Raw genomic sequence first — 13574 nt, 5'->3', positions numbered from 1 at the left:
TTATTTCTGGTGATGGTATTGCAGTGGATCCGTCTAAAGTTGAAGCGGTATCACAATGGGAGACTCCTAAGTCAGTTACTGAGATTAGAAGTTTCTTGGGTTTAGCTGGTTACTATAGAAGGTTTATTGAAGGGTTTTCTAAGTTAGCTCTTCCGCTAACGCAGTTGACTTGTAAAGGTAAAACTTTTGTGTGGGACGTTCATTGTGAGAAAAGTTTCGGTGAATTGAAGAAACGGTTGACGACTGCTCCAGTGTTAATTTTGCCGAAGTCGGATGAACCTTTTGTGGTATATTGTGATGCGTCCAAGTTGGGTTTAGGAGGTGTACTTATGCAAGAAGGTAAAGTGGTAGCTTATGCTTCAAGACAGTTGAGAATTCATGAGAAGAATTATCCTACGCATGATCTCGAGTTGGCGGCTGTAGTCTTTGTATTGAAGATATGGAGACATTACTTGTATGGTTCGAGATTTGAGGTGTTTAGTGATCACAAGAGTTTGAAGTATTTGTTCGATCAGAAGGAATTGAATATGAGACAGCGAAGATGGCTCGAATTGTTGAAGGATTATGACTTTGGTTTGAATTATCATCCAGGTAAAGCTAATGTTGTTGCAGATGCCTTGAGTAGGAAGACATTGCATATGTCCGCCATGATGGTCAGAGAGTTCGAATTGCTTGAACAGTTTAGAGATATGAGTTTGGTTTGCGAATGGTCACCTCAGAGTGTGAAACTGGGTATGCTGAAGATTGATAGTGAATTTCTGAAAGGTATCAAGGAAGCACAGAAAGTTGATGTAAAGTTTGTGGACTTGTTGATTGCTAGAGATCAGACTGAAGACAGTGATTTTAAAATCGATGATCAAGGTGTGTTGAGATTCCGAGGAAGAATTTGTATCCCAGACAATGAAGAGATTAAGAAGATGATTCTTGAAGAGAGTCATAGAAGTAGCTTGAGTATTCATCCGGGAGCTACGAAGATGTATCATGATCTAAAGAAGATTTTCTGGTGGTCTGGTTTGAAACGAGATGTGGCACAGTTTGTGTATTCCTGTTTAGTTTGTCAGAAGTCGAAAGTTGAGCATCAGAAACCTGCTGGAATGATGGTACCTTTAGACGTGCCAGAATGGAAATGGGATAGTATATCGATGGATTTTGTGACGAGTTTGCCGAATACTCCTAGAGGGAGCGACGCAATTTGGGTTATTGTTGATAGGTTGACGAAGTCAGCTCATTTCCTACCTATTAATATTAGTTTCCCTGTTGCCCAGTTGGCAGAGATTTACATCAAAGAGATTGTAAAGTTGCATGGTGTTCCTTCGAGCATTGTATCAGATAGAGATCCAAGATTTACTTCTAGATTTTGGAAAAGTTTGCAAGAGGCCTTGGGTTCGAAGTTGAGATTGAGTTCGGCGTATCATCCACAGACAGATGGTCAGTCGGAGAGAACAATTCAGTCGCTAGAGGATTTGTTGAGAATTTGTGTTCTTGAGCAAGGAGGAACTTGGGATAGTCATCTTCCGTTGATCGAGTTCACATATAATAATAGTTATCATTCTAGTATTGGAATGGCACCGTTCGAAGCTTTGTATGGTCGGAGATGCAGAACTCCGTTGTGTTGGTTTGAATCAGGAGAAAGAGTGGTCTTAGGACCAGAGATTGTTCAGCAAACTACTGAGAAAGTTCAGATGATCCAAGAGAAAATGAAGGCGTCGCAGAGTCGACAAAAGAGTTATCATGATAAGCGTAGAAAAGATCTTGAGTTCCAAGAAGGAGACCACGTGTTTTTGAGAGTCACTCCTATGACTGGTGTAGCACGTGCTTTGAAGTCAAAGAAGTTGACCCCGAAGTTCATTGGTCCGTATCAGATATTGGAAAGAGTTGGAACGGTGGCTTACCGAGTGGGTTTACCGCCACATCTTTCGAATTTGCACAACGTTTTCCATGTGTCGCAACTTCGAAAGTATGTTCCGGATCCATCTCATGTAATCCAAAGCGACGATGTGCAAGTTAGAGACAACCTTACGGTAGAGACTTTACCGGTAAGGATTGATGATCGTAAAGTGAAGACGTTGAGAGGCAAGGAGATACCTCTCGTGAGAGTCGTTTGGTCGGGAGCGACTGGTGAAAGCTTGACGTGGGAGCTTGAGAGTAAGATGCTGGAGTCTTATCCAGAGTTGTTTGCTTGAGGTAAATTTTCGAGGACGAAAATCCTTTAAGTGGGGGAGAGTTGTAACGCCCACTTTCGTTTAATAGTTATTTAATCGAGTTTAAGTGATTATATTATATTTATATAATATATGTATGATTTTGATATGTTTTGATAAATTGTGGTGATTTTGGTGATTTGATTGATGACGTGTTAGGTTATGAGTTTTGGAGGAATTGATAAGATTATAGAATTTATTTTATTGTTAAATAAGATAAAGATTTGAAAAATATTTAGTTGAGGGCTGTTTTGATATTTTAGATAGTTTTGGGGGAGAAAGTGAGATAAGATAAGTTATTAGAAAGAGGTATAAATAGGAGAAGACCTAATATTTTAGAAACTCATTGTACGTGAAAACTTTTGGAAAAGGGAGAAAAAGCCAAGTCTAGAGGAACCAAGGTAGAGTGCTGCGATTTCTTCATAACCAGGTAAGGGTGAGACTAGTAATTCAATAGCATTGATTGTTGTAATTCTGATGATTAATTGACAAAGTTAGGATTGATTTAGAAAAGTTTTGGAATTAGGTTAAAACCCTAAAAATTGATGATCAAACGGTAAAACTTGTTTAGATTGATGTAAGAACCGTCCTATAACCTTAGAATATGTTTAGGATGAATTCTGGAATCAAAATTAGGCTTTGAACCATGTTGTGTGTTGGATTTTTGAGAAAAACCCTAGTCTGCCCGTGCTTCTGTTCATCGCTCGCCACGGCGAGTGATGATCCTCGCCTCGCGAGTGATGAACTTCATCGCTCGCCACGCGAGCCCCTTTCCTTCGCCTCGCGAGTTGTTTGGTGCAACTCGCCATGGCGAGCAACCTTCCTCGCCTCGCGAGCTTAGGCAGAGTGCATGTCATATTTCGTGTTTCGACCTTTTTAGTTGAATCTTGTATGCCTTTGAGTACCTGAACTTACCTAGTATTGATTAGGAATGAATGTAGGATCAGAGGGAACCTAGAACAAGCTTAGTTTGTGAGTTGAGTGGTGCTCGCCATGGCGAGTAAGTACTCTCGCCTCGCGAGTACAACCAGGATGAACTTGATTATGTGTTTGTGCGATCTGTGTCGCACTTTTTAGTCCAGAGTGAACCCCTAATTGGTAATGAAACCTTATGATAACGTTTAATGCAGTCTGTAAAGCTATTGAGTTAAGTTGATATTATTTGAGCATGATTAATGTATTATGCAATATGTAAGATATAATTGAAATGATTATGATTCTAGTAAATTGTTGTTGATATATTGATATCTCCTTGCTGTTATGCGACTTGACTATGCTGCTGCTGTTATTTAACTGAGTATGCAATGTTTATATATGAATATAAGGAAAATGATGACGTTTTGCATCAAGTTATTGAATGCACATGATTACGATGATTATGATGTTTTGTTCATATGTGTCCATGCATAGCATATCATTGAGCTTAGTCCTCACCACGAAAATTAGGAGCTTTGTCCTCCGCACGTTTTATAGGAGCTTTGTCCTCCGCACGATTAAAGTATATTAATACTTATGATGACGATTGGTACCACATGCATATAAGGAGTCTAGGAGCATTGTCACATTGTCATGATTAAGATGCCTTGTTGATAATGAATGGATATGTGATTATGTGATAAGTGTTATTTGATTATGTTATGTTGTTTACAATGATTGGATATGTGATTACGTGATAACTGTTTAGCATTTATGCAAAGTTAATAATGGAATGATTGATGTTAATTTATGATTCACAATTACATTGATTAATGTTATTTTATTATGAAATCTCACCCCTTCTGCTTGAAAATGTTGCCCTTCGTATGGGTAACTTGCAGGTGATCGTGCTTAGTGTGCAGTTGCTTCGTGAGTTGGCCTTGCCTTCACTGTGTCGTCTAGGTCGCTCTGATACGTAACGGGATGGGGTTTAATGCTATAACATGCTTCATTCTTTTACGTGAACTGCTTATGTTTTGATAAACTCTTTTGAGATACTTATTGGGCCTGCGTGCCGAAAACGTTTATGATTTATGTTTATGATTTTCCGCTGCTATGTTAAAGATATTTGTGAAGGTTAAATCATTATTTAACTGTTTTGGATTACGTTTCTATGTGATATCCCGTTTATGGTTTTTACTCTGATAATTGTTTAAGAAATTTGTATATTGGGAAAACGGGGTGTTACATGCACAGTGCCACATAATCCAGAGAAAAAAGGCCACATCAACAAACACAGAGAAATTTCTCTCTCTTGGCAGTTACAGATCAAAAACCAAATCAAAACTGAAAAAGCTTGAAGCCTTCATCAATGGCGCAAAAAACCCTAAACCACTTCCAGAACGCAAAATCCAGACAAAATTGAACTAATTTGTTACTGCAATTCTCAGTGATTCAATTGAATCATCATCACTGAATTGCAGACTCTGCAATTCGAAGCACGAGCTCTTCACCTATGGCGAAAAGCTACGAGTGCTGATCACAGAGGTTTGAAGGAAGAAGAGGGAAAGAACCGATTCGGACCAGCAAAGAGAAAAAGAGAAGAACCGATTTATTTTCGGATCCAAGCCAGAGAATCAACAAACCGCACCAACAATCAAGTTTTCCGAAGATCTTGTTCAAAATCTCCAGTCAAAAATCACAGGTAAACACGTGAAACTCATCTTTCTTTCTCAGAAACGGTAACAAACACGAATCAAACACAGATTTGCAACTTTCATTCAATAAAACACTAAAAAGAATCAAGAAAAATCTTTTCAAAACCGCGAACCAAAGTGTAGATCTACAGAGATTTAGACCTCGTGTGAGAAAACCAGTACCGGATTCGTGTTTGCGACCAAAAAGGATATCTAAAAATGTGAAAATTTTTGAAAACGGAGAAGTTTGTTCATCTCCGGCGGCGGCGGCGCCACCCTTGGGTGGCCGGCCACCGCGCCGGAAGAACAAGCTTCACCGGAGAAGATGAAGACTCATCTTCCTCCTTGAGGTTTCCGGCGAGAGAGGGAAAAGAGAAGTGGGAGCTTCTCTCACTAGGATGAGAGAAGAGAGAGAAGGAGAGGAAGAAAATGAAAAAAACCGGAGCCTTTGTGTTTATATAGCCAGTGAACCGGACCGGTTTATTTCCGGTCCAGTCCCCCTTGTTCCTGGCCGTTTGATCTAGGGTTTCAGAATCCTAGATCAATCGTGTGGCTCCTGTGCAATCTGAGTTTTGAGTGTGGGCTTTGGGTTTGGGCTTAGTTTTCTTTCACGTTTTTTTTTTTTCTTGCTATTTGCACCGTATTTTTTGCTACTTGCACCTGTTTCTTGCTCACCTTTTTTATAAAAAAATCCTAAAAAATCCTGGTTGTTTCTTGGTATATTTTTGGCATTTCCATGGTGTTTCTTGTATAAAAAAAAATGTTAAAATGGTGTGAACTAATTCCATGAGTTTTTACACTTTTTTGTATGCATTTTGCTATGTTTTGTTCTTGACATCTTGATAGTATGATGTGAATGAACGATGCCTAATATGGTGATGAATATGCCTCTGGAAATGTGCTTATTTTTGTTGTGTTTGGATATGATTTTATGGATTTCTTGTTTTACAAGCAATAAGTGTTTATTTTTAGGAATAAAGTGGTAAATTTCTCTATGAATTTGGTGTGATATTTTGCTTGCATGTGTTTCCATTAATTTCATGTCATGGCTTGAAATAAAACTTCTTCCAAAATTGCCATGATATGATAATTATGGGTCACTAGCATCTTTAGGTATCATATCAAATGTTTTTTAGGGTTTTACCGCTTTGTTATCTTTTTCTTTGCCATTCTTATGCATTTCCTTTTGATTATTTCCTACTATTTTGTGCTTTATGACTACTAACCATTTCATCTCATGTGCCATACATTTCATAGCATTTCACCACCCTCTCCACTTTCTTTAGCCTAGCATTTATTTTTTGCAAGTTTCAATTCATTTGGTGTTGTAATTTGTTCTCATTGGTTTGTAGCTTGGCAAAGGGGCCATATAATGTATTTAGGGAATTTTTGTAATATGGACTATGGACACTATGACGCATCGACACGCACACACTCACCCTAGATGTATGCTTAGGTTTGTATGCATAGATGTATGGCTAGGATTGCATGATTAGACGAACGTTTAGTTTCGAACACTTAGATAAAAATCAACTTTTTTCTAAAACATGCAAATAACACTTGAAAACCTTTTTGAAAATAAAATGGAGTCAAAACTCCTTATTTTCCCCTTTATTTTCTTAAGTAAATTTTTCAATAAATCTTAATCCTCCTTGGACTTTATTTTTGCAAAGATGACTAATTCTACCTCACACTTTCCAAATCTTATGCCCTTGAGGCCTCTCATCTTTATTCTTCAAAATCTCTTTTCAAACTTAAAATCAACCAACAAAAACAAAAACCATTTTTGAGAATGAACTACGAACGGTTTTGATCCCTAAAAAGGGTACGTAGGCAATGAGTCAAAACTCATTCAAGCCGAAGTAAAAAATCAAATTCTGCTTCTTCTCACCCCCATTCTTAACTAATCACACCTTCTTTTTTACAAATAAGCAATAAAATTAAAGCGTAGAAATAAACTTAGAAGAGCGGTTCTTATGGAATACCATAATCGCTCCGGGTGCCTAACACCTTCCCGTAGCGAAAACGACCCCCGAATTCGGAAACTCAAGGGTTTTTCTCCTTTTACCCTTCCCAAGAAAAAAGAGAGATATCAACGGTCGAAAGGTTCAAGTCCAATTAATGGCTTGGCACCCAAAAACCATGATAACAGGAATGCTAAGTTACATTTTCCAAATAGTCCTCCCCGATCAACCGTTTCACCTACCGAAAGTTCCAACGGGAAGTCTATGTCTACAGTTCAACTGTGTGACATGTGACAGGTGTTAAAGTAATAATCATAGCCTCACGTATGGTTGCTCTTTTCATATTAATCTTACCGGTTGTTTTCATACATTACACACGTATGTCGCGAGCTTCTACATCAGAATATGATGCAACTACAAGTACGAATATCAGCGATCTCCCTCAACAGTTCAATAGAGAGGGAGGAGGGGGTGCATTGGTTGTATCTCGTGGCTCCACGCAAAGGATCACTAGTTCACCATCATGAATAATTACCCATGATGAAAAAACTGCAGTTGTAGCCGTATTCTCTCCATCAAAACACAACCACTTTTTACACTCCTCGTGATTCATTGACCGTTGAGAATTTTACAAGACTAGATACGAGGTCGCCGGATAGGTAGACAAAAGGTAATGAACTCATCATGCCATGCTTACCACTTCCTCACCACTTCATGAATCTGAGGGGCACAAGTTAGAAAATAAGTAAAGAAATAAAATAGATGTGCATTTAGGATACAAGTTACCTCAACGACACAAATTAACATTTCTCAATGTCACATGGTCTTTAAGAAAAGTTTTCTTCCTTTCACCTTCACTTCTACCAAACAACCAAATAATCATTTCATTTTCCACTTAATTTTCACATTTGCGCCAATATTTGTTTTGTCGTTTGAACCGTTATGGGTAAAAAAAATAATAAAAAAACAGGTATATGCTGTATTCTGTGTTTGAAACACAGCATCTGTCTTGACCAAACCAAATGTGTCAACATCAATTCTCTTATCAATGAAAGAATGGTGAGCAAGACGTGAATCCTTGCTCTAAAAGAAAAAGAAAGGAGAGAGAGAATCGAAAAACCCTAAAAACCCTTCAACCTTCCTTCCTTCCTTCCAATGGCGTCTGACCGCCTTCCGCCGGACACACTCGCAGAAATCTTCTCCCGCTTACCGGTAAAATCACTTCTCCGATTCCGATCAACTTCAAAATCACTTAAATCCATAATCGATTCTCACAACTTCATCAACCTTCACCGCAAAAATTCCCTCAATAGATCCTTCATCCTTCGACTCAGATCCAATATCTACCAAATCGAAGATGATTTCTCAAACCTCACCACCGCCGTTCCACTCAACCACCCTTTCACGCGTAACAGCACCAACATTGCTCTTATCGGTTCATGTAACGGCCTCCTCGCCGTTTCCAACGGCGAAATCGCTCTCAGACATCCTAACGCCGCCAACGAAATCACAATCTGGAACCCTAACATCCGTAAACATCACATTATCCCTTTTCTCCCTCTACCTATTACTCCTCGTTCTCCATCCGACATGAACTGCTCCTTATGCGTTCACGGCTTCGGTTTTGATCCTTTAACCGGCGATTACAAAATCCTCAGACTCTCTTGGTTAGTCTCTCTACAAAACCCTTTTTATGATCCACATGTTAGACTCTTTAGCTTGAAAACCAACTCGTGGAAAATAATTCCTACTATGCCGTACGCCCTTGTCTTTGCTCAAACCATGGGGGTTTTGGTTGAGGATTCTATTCACTGGATAATGGCAAAGAAACTTGATGGGTTACATCCTTCTCTAATTGTCGCTTTTAACCTAACACTTGAAATTTTCAATGAGGTTCCTCTTCCTGACGAAATAGGTGAAGAAGAGGTTAATTCAAATGACAGTGTTGAAATTGATGTTGCTGCTTTGGGAGGATGTCTTTGTATGACTGTGAATTATGAAACTACTAAAATTGATGTTTGGGTGATGAAACAATATGGATTAAAAGATAGTTGGTGTAAACTTTTTACTATGATGAAATCGTGTGTCACTTCACATTTGAAATCTTCGAGTCCTTTATGTTATTCTAGTGATGGAAGTAAGGTTCTGATTGAAGGAATTGAGGTTTTGTTGGAGGTGCATCATAAGAAGCTGTTTTGGTATGATTTGAAGACTGAACAAGTTAGTTATGAAGAAATTCCTGATTTCAATGGAGCTAAGATTTGTGTTGGAAGTCTTGTACCACCTTCCTTTCCTGTTGATAATTCTAGTAAGAAGGAGAATCATACATGCAAGAGCAAGAAAAGGTACTTATTGATTATCGAGTTTTTTCAGTTTTTGCTGTGTATAAGTTAATATCTGTTCAATGGACCCATCATATGATTTATTTAGTTAAACTCTGTGCTAAAACTCAAATTGAATTCTTATTATAGGAAAAGGATTCTATAATTACTTTGAATTCTCTACCTTTGTTTATGTATATGTGACAAAAAATTGAGTTCTTATTATAGGAAAAAGATTCTCAAATTGAGTTTTTTGCTTTGTTTATTGTGTGTTTGGTGGATTTCAAAAGAAACTAAAAATTGACAATGATGTATGCTATGTGTGAAAGAAAGAATTTGCTAAGTGTGAATTTTGGTATGAATTGACAACAATGTATGCAATGTGACAGCAAATTCTTCTCTTTGCATCATGTCATTTCATGAACTTGCCTCATCCTAATGGCAAAATGACTTTTATTATTGTTGTTTATTTTGCTATGTGTGTTTACAAAAACCTTTTATAGATCTTGTGTATCTTGCACCTATTTTTTCTTGATGATATTGAATAACCTCATTGACAAATGATTTGATAGATTGACAGCGGCATTATATGCATATTTGGATATTAGTATACTTTTATGTTTTGAATTTCATTTAGTTATTTGTTTTGGGCGAGACTTAAACGATCCTAACTGTTCTATAAGGTTATTTTGTGTGTTTTGGGAGAAATTACACCGACCTCCCCTAATGTTTTCTTAAACCACACATACACCCCTTCTATTTCTCAAAACACTTACCTCCCCTGCAATTTAATGCCGTTAAGTTTATAAACTCCTTCCACCAATGGCACAACCATTGCAATATTCACTTTGAGCAACTACTTCACCGCGCAATGTGCGCTTTTCTTCCTTTTCAACTTTCCCTCTAAATTATCCCCCCTCAATGTACGCAGTTTGCTGTTAATGTTTTTTCTTGTTTCTGAGATACTGCTTGTTAATGTACCCAGTTTTCTCTCCTCTTGTTAATGGTTTTGATATGGAGTGAAGCAACGTTGCTGAAGTTTTAAAGGGTCGAGCTTGTTATTTTGAGCTAAGATTAATGTTGTATTATTATGAATTCATTTTCAATTTATCCAATCCAATATATAAGAAATTAGTTATCATTGATAATTGGGAACAGAGGGATTGTGTCAATTTTCTTTTTCCTTTTTACTTGGAGCTGTAAAATAAAATGGGTATATCCTGTACCAGTTTATCACATAACTTTCTTTTTTGGCTTTTTCAAGAAAAACACAGTGTAGAAGAAGGATATAGAAAATGTAAAGGGGGTAGAGGGTTTGGGTAAAATAAAAAGGATTGGAGAAGTCTCGTGGAACATCAAAACCTTATCCAATTCTATGGAGAAACCAAATCTATTTGTATGTGTTTGTTGTAGAAGGACTTTGATTTACTCAAACTCTGTTAAGAAGGCAGTGACATCTTTAGTTTAAAAGGGAGGTGTGTGTCAGTTAAAGAAATCAGTAAGGGAGGTCAATGTTCATTTTTAAACTAGAGGTGGTGTTTGTGTCATTTAAGGATACCTCGAGCGAGGTGAGTGTAATTTTCCCATACTTTTTTGAAGCTTACCTCAAAAGGAAGGTGGAAGAAAGGTAATATAAGTCTAAGAATGATCTATAAAAGCTAACCTACATGCATCACAGCTTAGGAGCACAAAACAAGTGAACTAATTTACTATTGTTTACACAAATTCTTGCAATGGTGTTTGCTGTTGCGCGCAGAATTGTTAATGGCTTTGGTTAGGAAATTTACTCCAAAATCCAAATGCTTGTTAAAATGCGCAAGTTTGTAGGATTTAATTATCGTTTGGTGCACTAAGTGGTTGCACCCGAAGCTTGAAATGAGTAACGTTTTCTTGAAAGTTTAATGATATTTCTCTGCATTTATGTTTGGAAGTCAACGTTGCGACTTGAAAACAAGGAATGAGGGCTTCGATTACTGAATATATGCCTAAGTGTTGTAGATACTGTTTAGAAGTAAATAAAGGCTAAACTAGTTGCACTAGAGTGCAAGGGTGCGCACAGAATATTCAGAATATGTACCTAAGAGAAGAATTTGCTCTATAGTTTGGTATGGATCTCTAAACACACTTAGCTAAAGAATTTGCTGAAAGGAAGAATTTTGGTATGAATTGCTTTTTTTTTCATTCATTGTTTGAGATTTTGACTCCTAAATAATTATTTTGACCAGCTTATTTCTGAATGTTGAGACTATTCCACCCTGCCGTGTTATGTAAAGAAAAGAAAGTTGTTGTTGAGAAATTGGCCTACCATGAAATTACTCTTAAGCTTTTGCATAGTTCATTTCAAAAGCATGGTTTTTTATAGACTATTTTTGTGATATCATTGAACTTACTTCGATGAGATTCATTTTTTTCTACAGGGACGACTTCTTGTCCGGAGGATTTAAATTGAGATTGTAAGGGTTGGAATGAAGGATCTGTGATGTGCAGCAGCTGAAACAGAATTCTCAAGTTGTTTCTTGTAATGGAATTAGTCTGCTTGGTTTGTAAGATTTTGAATGGATAATGAATGGAGCTGCACTCATTTTGAATAGTATGTCTGAGATCACACTTATCCCTCTTGTTTGGGGTGTGAAGAATTTGATGATGAATCCTCTCTCTCTCTGGCCTTTTCGAAAAGGATCGTCTGCTTTTATCCTTTACTTCTAATACTATTGAAAAAATATGGAATAGTCCATATTTGTAATTGAAACTCTCTACTTGCTACTTCTGCAATTAAATTCTCTACTTGGTATCTCACTCAATTTATCATTTCCATTATCTCTAAATTCCAAACTTTTACAACATGCTTATGAAATTGAAATTATCAATTTGTTGATTTCGAAATTATTATCAAATTAGAATTAGAAAACCTCTTTTACTAACCATATGATCATGTTGTGCATGTTACAGATGCAGAGTTTATTACATCCTCGGATACAAATATGATTTTTGTATTACTCTTTTAAATTTTCGTTCTATTGAATCACCTGAGCTAACAAATTTAACGATTGTTTGGTGGTGATTATGAAATTTCAATTTAGGGATTATTCTTATCGTAATTTGGTGATAGTTCTTGTTATTAAACAAAACCATAATGTCGATGCCATGGTCTAAACCCTACTTCTGTGACTACTTAGATTATAACAACTATATGTATTGTATCGGCATTCTTTATATAATTTTATTTATTTTGCAATTGTTTTGTAATTCAACAGTGGTTATAGCTAGTTCTGCGATTCTAATCCTTATTATAATATCTGGTGATAGCTACTTATGTACAGATGGTATTAGAAAGAAACAAAGTTGAGGAATCTCATGTTAATCTTCATAGAATGAACTTTGTCACTTAATATTTTCAAAGAGTACCGGAAACTGCCACCAGCCATTTCAAAACAAATGCAGGATATTTTGTAAGCAAACAGTGGTGTTTTCTTTGAGAACTGATTTTGCACTAAGGGTTCGTGCATATCCTATCCTATCTCAATCTTCTGTTTGGTGCAACGATGAGATAAGATAAATTAATCCTTTTACTTATTCTATCATATCACTCCTTTGTATTTTCTATTCTAAGTTTAGGCTGGGTTAAAATTAACCTACCCGATTTGACAAAATAAATCCCTATTTTACCCCATCCTACATGCACCTCTCATATAATCATCCGTCCATTTATATCATCTTCTTTTCCTCTTTTTTTTTTCTTTCTAAATTCTCAATTTTTATTATCGATTTCAATTTTTTATAGATTCCGTTTTATTTTTCTTCTTCTTTTTTTAAACTTCTATTTTTCTTTATCAATTATTATTCCTTCAATTTTTTGTTTATCATGATCAATTTCTTATCTTTTATCTTTCAGTATGTTGTCGATAATCATTGTGAAAATTCAATCTGTTAAATTCATCTTCTTTTTCTTTATCGATTTGTCTTCCTTTTTTTTTTATTTTTAAAATTCATCTTTTTCTTTTTTTTATCGATTTGAATTTGGGAACTTCTACGGTACACTCACAAAGTGAGGTGTACCGGTACTTCTGCTTCATAATTTTATAAATTAACGATCATTTTTTATGTAATAAATAGCTATTTGTCAATATTTATATTTTATATAACATCATTTCATAAAAAAAAACATCATTTCATTGTTTATAAGAATGATTGTAATTTTTTTTACATATTATCATAAAAAAATAACGAATGTTCTCGATTATGAGTGATAAAAATTCAAAATAATAATAATTTATTTTGTTGACATTTTTGATGAATAAGATTTAGTTATTATAATTATAAATGATTAAAAATAATTTTTTTCTTCAAAAAACAACTTATTTAACTATTAATTTAAAGAGTGACCGTACTAGTACACTCAAATATACTGGGTGTACCATAGAATTTGCCTTTGAATTTTCCTCTTCTTTTATTTTTGGTAAAATTACACTTTTAGTC

General features: G+C 36.1%; 1 protein-coding gene across 1 annotated transcript; it reads left to right on the top strand.

Moving 5' to 3' along the window:
- The first annotated feature begins 7812 nt into the window (after positions 1 to 7812).
- Positions 7813 to 11915, top strand: LOC25481320 (F-box protein CPR1). Its single transcript, XM_013586193.3, has 2 exons — positions 7813 to 9122; positions 11516 to 11915. The coding sequence occupies exons 1-2, from the start codon at positions 7933 to 7935 to the stop codon at positions 11553 to 11555; spliced, it is 1230 nt and encodes a 409-aa protein (XP_013441647.1). The 5' UTR covers positions 7813 to 7932; the 3' UTR covers positions 11556 to 11915.
- The last annotated feature ends 1659 nt before the right edge of the window (positions 11916 to 13574 follow it).

The sequence above is a fragment of the Medicago truncatula genome, chromosome 2 (assembly GCF_003473485.1).
Source record: "Medicago truncatula cultivar Jemalong A17 chromosome 2, MtrunA17r5.0-ANR, whole genome shotgun sequence".
Lineage (NCBI taxonomy): Eukaryota > Viridiplantae > Streptophyta > Magnoliopsida > Fabales > Fabaceae > Medicago > Medicago truncatula.
Note: the sequence above shows the minus strand (reverse complement) of the source record. Positions and strands in the feature narration are given on the sequence as shown.

What these genes read in the sequence shown, in the direction of transcription:
- LOC25481320 (XM_013586193.3), top strand. Translation starts at nt 7,933, where the DNA reads ATGGCGTCTGACCGCCTTCCGCCGGACACACTCGCAGAAATCTTCTCC. An exon ending in ACATGCAAGAGCAAGAAAAG is followed by an intron (nt 9,123 to 11,515) that starts GTACTTATTGAT and finishes TTTTTTCTACAG; the next exon opens with GGACGACTTCTTGTCCGGAG.